This window comes from Tenrec ecaudatus, chromosome 9 (assembly GCF_050624435.1).
Source record: "Tenrec ecaudatus isolate mTenEca1 chromosome 9, mTenEca1.hap1, whole genome shotgun sequence".
In the NCBI taxonomy this organism is placed as follows: Eukaryota; Metazoa; Chordata; class Mammalia; order Afrosoricida; family Tenrecidae; genus Tenrec; species Tenrec ecaudatus.
Genome location: NC_134538.1, coordinates 92,451,788 through 92,459,541, shown reverse-complemented (window position 1 = coordinate 92,459,541; position 7,754 = coordinate 92,451,788). Strand labels below are relative to the sequence as shown.

General features: G+C 42.6%; 1 protein-coding gene across 1 annotated transcript; it reads left to right on the top strand.

The window, feature by feature from the left end:
• Positions 1-6,675: 6,675 nt before the first annotated feature.
• On the top strand, positions 6,676-7,492 carry LOC142456445 (small ribosomal subunit protein eS6-like). Its single transcript, XM_075557591.1, has one exon. The coding sequence runs from the start codon at positions 6,686-6,688 to the stop codon at positions 7,433-7,435; it is 750 nt and encodes a 249-aa protein (XP_075413706.1). The 5' UTR covers positions 6,676-6,685; the 3' UTR covers positions 7,436-7,492.
• The last annotated feature ends 262 nt before the right edge of the window (positions 7,493-7,754 follow it).

Sequence of the window (7,754 nt, the reverse complement as noted above, 5' to 3'; positions counted from 1 at the left end):
GGGAATCAGAATTTGTAAATGCTTTTCTGGTGATTCAATTTTGCAAAGATTGTGAATCACTGCCCGATTGAACTCAGATGAGTTTAACATCGTTATGACCCAAACAAACCATAGCTAAACTTTGCACCACTGAGTTGCTTTTGCATCAGAAGTAACCTTCTAGGACCAGCCCGGTGGGGTATCCAAGGCTGTGGGTCCTGAAGGAAGCAGGCTGGGACATCTCTCTCCCCCAGAAGCCTGATGGGTTTGAACTGCTGGCACTGAAACACGGTGCTACCCCAACTGCGTACTTTATACGCGTCCTCTTCTCACCCACATAGTAAAATCTAAGTGTCCATTATTCTAAATCTGAAATAAAATATATTTGGGAAATGTTCTATGTACTTTCCCTTTTCTTAGAGTTTCACACCACACTTGTTAAAGCTATGTAAATTATCAGAATTTCTGTGGAATATGAGTGGTCTAGTAGCACTCTGGGGCTCTATCAGCAACTGAGAGATCGTGGAGTGGCAGCAGACATTTGCGTAAGTGTTACACATGCACATAAGGAGCCCTGGTGGCATTATGGGTTAGGCATTGAGCTGCTAATCACATGGTGATGGATCAAATCCACCAGTCCACCAGTCACTCCATGTGAGAAAGATGAGGCTGTCTGCTCCCTTACATATTTATAATCTCAGATACCCAATATAGGATTATTATGAATCAGAATCAATTCATTGGATTTAGTTTTATACACTTTTATGGCATATTTGACATCAAATCTATCAAAACCAACTCCCATATGGCCTGAATGGATGACAGAGAGACAAAGAAGAATGACAGAGTTTCTTCCTGGTCTTATTAAGGACATGACAACTGGTAACAAGATAGTGTCGGGAAATGCATTCTAATGGCATATTAATTGTAAGGAATTAAACAGCATGAATTAATGTCATGGGAGCCAATCTCTCTTCCTCAGACTTCTCTGTTGCCATGAGGCAGAAGTTAGACATGTCTCCACCTTCCATTTTCCTTTATCTCGTGTGACACCAACTGTTTTCCCACAGCGTTCTACTTCTCTGCTGGGTTGGATAATCTGTGGCCACACAGAGTTCACAGGTAAATTCACAAGTATGCGGGTTTATTGAGGAAGTTAACAGGTTACCACAGTCAGGATGAGTGAAGAGTAGGGATATAGCCAACAACAACACTTCTTTTCAGCCAACAGCCAAATGTCTCTCCAATCCTCGGTTTCTCCGCCACACGGGCCTTTGGTCTTTGCTTCCCTGAGCCAGGAAGCTTGCCTGTCCATTCCAAAGTTCCATAGTCTAGGGTCAGAGGAGGAGAAGTTACCCCATAAGCTCTGTGCTGCTCCTTTGATCACTGATACTTCAATCTGGTCTATTCGGTCTTTGAAGCCTCTGCCACTGCAGACAGAGCTCGCGGAGGAACTCATCCATGTGGCTCTGAGATTTTCCTCTGTGTTCCAGGTGGCTCTAATATGCTGAGGACTGACTTTTGATGAAGGTGTGGTTTCTCTTTTTGCTGACCATGCTCTCAAGGAAAAGGAAGGATGGCACCTTAAGTCACATAACTTCCTAAAGGGTGGTGAAAGTTGGCCATTGAATCAGTAAGACCAAAGAAGAATCGATGCATTTGAACTCCGGTGCTGATGAGGAATATTGAAAGGACAATGGACTGCCAAACCAACAAACCCATCCGTCTTGCAAGAAGTAGAGCCAGAAGGCTCCTTCGAGGCAAGGATTCCGAGATTTTGTCTCATGTACTTTGGCATGTTATCATGAGAGTCCTTGGAGAAGAACATCATGCTTTGTAAAGGGGAGGGGCAAAGAAAAAGAAGAAAACCCTTGACAAGATAATTGACACAATGGCTGCAACATGGGCTCAAATATAAGAAATTGTAAGGATGGTACAGGATTTGGCTGTTTCATTCTGTTGTACATAGGGTCGGAAGTCAGCATTGACTTGAAGGAACCAAACACCAATGATTCCTACTACTAAACTAGTCTAGAAGATGCCTCAAGGGAAACAAAGCATATTTCTTATTTCACACCCTCTACTAAAATCAAGACTTAACCCTGCACTAATCTTGTAGCGAAATTCCCTCAAAAATTGGATCGTAGCCACAGGCATAGAATCCAGAATTATAACACATCACATGAGGAATTATATCTGGGAGGGTCATATTAATTGACTATATCTCAGCATCCTCCAGATGACTATCAGCGTCCACATTACAGTGGATTGTGTATGGCTATGATGCTGGAAGCTATGTCGCTTGGATTTCAAATGCCAGCAGGGTCATCTGAGCTCAATGAGATTCCCTTTATGAAATGTGCTCTTAATCATACAGTAATTAAGGACATGAAATAAATCATGAAGTCAAAGAGTTGAACAGAAGATTTTCAAAGAGCAGCTCAAGAAGAGAAATTGAAAAAGTATACTAAAATGTGCACCGCCCCAGACTTAGAAAATCAAAACCAAAGAACACGTCCAGCATATTTCAAACTGAAAAACTCACGAAAACGAGTCAAGTCTCAAGTTGCAATATGGAAAGGTTCTATGGGAAAAATATTGAAAGATTCAGGAAATACTCAGAGAATATGGAAAGAATACAGTCACTAAATTAAAAAGAACAATTTGACTTCAACCATTTCAAGAGGTAGGATATGAGCAAGAAACAAAGGTACTGATGGAAGAAGTTCAATCTGCACCGAAAGCATGAACCCAAAACAAGGCTCCAGGAATTGATGGAATACCAATGGAAATGATCCACTTCCACTGATGAAGTACTAGACACACCCATTATTCTATTATCTATTGATCTATCATCTATTGCTAATCATTAATGCCAACAAATTTGGGATACAGCTACATGGCCAACTGACCGGAAGAGATCCATATTTGTACTTAATCCAAAGAAAGGTGACCAAATAGAATTTTCACATTATAGAACAATATGATAAATATCATATGCAAGTAAAATTTTGCTGAAGATAATTCAGCAATGGTTATAGCATTACACTGACAGGGAAGTCTAAGGACTTGGTAATAATATATCATTGCTGATGGATGGATCTTAGTTGAAAGCAAAGAATACCAGAAAAAGGCTTACTTGTGTTTTATTGATATGCTAAGACATTCAATTATGTAGACATTATCAAAGTATGGATTCCTTTGAGAAGAATGGGAATCTCAGAACACTACATTATGCTCATTTAAAACCTCTACATGGAGCTAGAAGCAATGGTGCAAAAAGAATAAGGGCATGTTCCCTGCTTTAAAATCAGGAAAGGTTTGTGACAGGATGGTATGCTTAGCAAATAATCAGAGAAACTGATTTATATGAAGAACAGTGTTGCATCAGGATTCGAGGAAGGCTGATTATGAAGGTGCAATGGGTAGATGACACAACCTTGATTGCTGAAAGTGAGGAGGACTTGAGGCACTTGTTGCTACTCTAGTACTACAGCCTTCAGCATGGAAGCAGCAGTCAGGAGATCAAAATACACAAAGCACTGGGTAAATCTCCTGCACAAGACCACTGCGCAAGGCCGGGTTGACTAAAGCAACAAATCCAGAGACACTCATATGTGTGTAAGAGAGAGCTTTATATCAGAGTAATTGCATATTAAGAAAACTTCCCAGCCCAGTTTAGATCAAGTCCATAAGTCTCATATTCACCTGTATGTACAATATTAGTCTATAAATTCCTCTTCAGGCTCATGCAACACATGCAATGATGCCAAAAGCAGGAAAATCACAGAACAGTGGGTGGAAAGCCTGTGGACCCAGTGGATGTGGGAGCAATTCCAGGGCTCTGGCTGCCATCAATGTGGCTCCATGTGGCTTCTCAACAGAAATGTCTCACAGAGAGTGTATGCCCCACCTCTAGGGAGGAAGACCAGAGTTCTCAGAATCCTCAGGAGAAGGCCAAGCCCACAAAGAGACATCATTGTCTATGACTTGATTGACAGGCTAGACTCTACCCCTTTACTCAAATTGACAGTAGATTATGTAACTACCAAAGACGATTCCTTGTCAACTTGACACTTTTACATAACTCTTTAGCCATAAATAATTTTAAAATAATACAAACATATCTGTACCTAACAGAATAAAACTAAAATTCATACAATTCAATATGCGCCAACCACATTTAAACACAATATTCTATAAGTGAACCAAACAAGATTCTATGCCTAATAAGTGAACACCTACACGAAGGTGACCAGATTTTAACATTGGTAAAGCGGGACACCATTGATAAAACTCATATCCTGGCGAAATAGCCACATGGCAGCTGAAAACCTTATATACTAGCTTGTTGTGCATTCTTTCCAAAAATCGGGACCTTTTAAAAATCTGTGGGACACGGGGAAAAATTGTTTAAAATCAGGACTGTCCCGCCAGAAGCAGGACGTCTGGTCACCTTACACCCTGATCCTATAATCCCATGCGTATATTCCCCGACTATGAATGTTTGTAAGCCAGCCACTGGATGTCTTTATCCCCCCCCATTTTGGGTATCCTATTTCTATGCTGCCTACTTACATCAACGCAGTGCTCTGAAGAGACAAGCATGTTCTTTGATGTAAAGAGTCTTCATTCCAGTTGGAACCTTTTGAGTCCGCATCCATGAGCAAAGTCAAATCAGGACAGGCCATCCATAAAGTCAGCAGCAATATGCACCAGTTCACAGGATCAAAAATCTTTTCTTCAGCTGGTCAGGTTCTGGTCAACTCAATGTGGGCCACCTCACTTAGCCTCCCCATTGTGCCCATTGGTTGGCACTTTTAGACCATGGGCAGCATCACAAATCCTCAACAACCCCAGCCCCCTTTGGCTAGGTCATGAACTTCAGACCAGCCTGTCCACTCTCATCTTCTCCTCTAATCCCTCTGAACCAGGTCCACAGGTGTCAGTGGCCGAACTCAACCTGTCTCTTTATTGTTGCATTTCTCCCACTTCCACCAGACCAGTGGACCCAGGTGGTCAACTTCGCAAGCGTTCCAGGCTGCCCATAGGCTCCCTTTAATGTTCAATCCTAGAGAAGCGTTTCAAGGCTCCACATTTTCCCAGCTTCTGGCACAAACCACTAGTTCAAAATTTTAAAAGCCAATGGGTTCCTTTTCCTTTTCCCCCTTCAATCTGTCAACAGCACCCTAGGCAGTCATTTACTTTTGAATGTCCTGTGCACTCATGACAATGATTGGGGTTTATCTTTTCAGAGCCTTCTTTGCAGGCGATTTCTACACCTATTGAAAGAACCAAATTGGTGTCTGAAAGAGTGAGCTTACAAAGTCTCCCTACTTCCCATTAATTGCTTCTATCAATCATTATATCCATAACAATAGTCAAAGGAAACAGTATACCTAGGTCAGCCTGACCCCGAACTCAGTTCTTAAAACAGTCCTCTTCGATCCTTATCTATTTTATCTTAATCGTTACCTAAACTATTCTATTGATACAAAATATGGCCTTAGGCCACTGACTGCATCTAGCCATGGCATTCTGTCAGCCATTTTACCTTCTGTCAGCCATATTCACTAAGTAGCATGGTCTCTGAGAAATGCAAGGGGCGATTTCACCCCCTGAGCTCAAAATACACATTAATCACATTTATGAATTTTGCCATTTCCAACAGGAATAACCAAAGACAACAAACAAGCAAAATAATAAAATTTAATTTGTCATGTCCTTTCCAGAGAATAACCCAGTAAACTACATTGTCGTATCTGACTTCCGATTAGCCGAAGAAGAAAAACTACCATGAGACAGGGGTCAAACAAGCATCCATTCTCCATCTTCATGATTTGTTTCTCTAGTACCCGACTCCTGGTACCATAGCGTGTTAGTCAGGGTTGACTAGAGAAACAAACTCAGAGACACTCATATGTGTATGAGAGAGCTTTGTGTCAAAGAGTAAGTGCATATTAAGAAAGCATCCAATACCTGTGCAGTTCAAATCCATAAGTTCAATATTACCCCACATGTCTGATACTAGTCTATAAAGTCCTCTTCAGACTTATGCAACACATGCAATGATATTGAAAGCAGGAAAATCACAGGCCAGTGGGTGGAAAATCTTGTGGGTCCTGTGGAGGTGGGAGTATCTCCACGGCTCTGGCTGCCATCAGTGTGTCTCCATGTGACTTGTCAACAGGAACGTCTCACAGAGTGTGTGTTGCAGCTCCAGGGAGGAAGACTGGAGTTCCCAGAATCTTCAGAAGTCCATGCTCCGACAGAGGCATCATATTACCTGACTGACAGTCTAAACTCCACCCTTTTGTTCAAATTGACAGGAGATGATGTAATTGCCAAAACCTTTTTGAAGTGTTAAAAAGCAAAGATATTACTTTGAGGACCAAGGTGTGCCTGACACAAACTGCGATATATATATATTTTAAAATCATTTTATTGGGGGCTCGTACAATTCAAACTGTGATATTTTAAATTGTCTCAGGTGTGTGAAAGTTGAACATTGACTAAGAAAGTCTAAAGAAGGATTGATACATTTGAATTATGGTGTTGGAGAAGAATATTGAAATTACCGTGGCCTGTCAAAAGAACACATTTGTCTTGGGAGAAGTCCAGCCAGAATGTTCCTTATAGCCATGATGAAAAGATTTTGCCTCGAGTCTCTTTTCCGTGGCGTCGCGGAGGGGTCGGGTGCTTCACCATGAAGCTGAATATCTCCTTCCCAGCCACTGGCTGCCAGAAACTCATTGAAGTGGACGATGAACGCAAACTTCGCACCTTTTATGAGAAGCGAATGGCCACGGAGGCCACCGCGGAGGCGCTGGGCGATGAATGGAAGGGCTATGTCGTCCGCATCAGCTGCGAGAATGACAAGCAAGGTTTTCCCATGAAGCAAGGTGTCTTTGCCCACGGCCGTGTCCGCCTGCTGCTGAGTAAGGGGCACTCCTGCTACAGACCACGGAGGACTGGGGAGAGGAAGCACAAATCTGTCCGGGGGTGCATTGTGGATGCCAATCTGAGCGTTCTCAACTTGGTTATTGTAAAGAAAGGGGAGAATGATATCCCAGGACTGATTGACACAACTGTGCCTCGTCGCCTGGGGCCCAAAAGAGCCAGCAGAATCCGCAAACTCTTCAATCTCTCTAAAGAAGATGATGTCCGCCAGTACCTTGTGAGAAAGCCACTGAACAAAGAGGGCAAGAAACCTAGGACCAAAGCGCCCAAGATTCAGCGTCTTGTGACTCCGCGGGTCCTGCAGCACAAGCGCCGGCGCATTGCGCTGAAGAAGCAGTGCAGCAAGAAAAACAAGGAGGAGGCCGCCGAATATGCCAAGCTTTTGGCCAAGAGAACGAAGGAGGCCAAGGAGAAGCGGCAGGAGCAGATTGCCAAGCGACGGAGGCTGTCCTCGCTGAGGGCTTCTACCTCCAAGTCTGAGTCCAGTCAGAAATGAAAGAACCTGGAATAAATAAGCTCATCTAGTGAAAAAAAAAAAGAAAAAAAAAGAAAAGATTTTGTCTCATGTAGTTTGGACATATTTTCAGGAAAGACCAGTCCCTGAAGAAGAATATTATGCTCGGTAAAGTAATGGGGCAAAGAAAAAGAGGATAATCTTCAACAAAATGGATTGTTACAGTGGTTTTATGGCTGGGCTCAAAATTAAGAATGATTTCGAAGATGGCACAGAGCCGGGCAGGGTTTCATTCTGTTGTATGTAGGCTTGCTGAGAGTCGGAACCACCTGGACGCCACCTCACAACAACATACCTCACT

Bases quoted from the DNA above. Each gene is read 5' to 3' on its own strand.
- LOC142456445 (XM_075557591.1), top strand. From the start codon at position 6,686: ATGAAGCTGAATATCTCCTTCCCAGCCACTGGCTGCCAGAAACTCATT.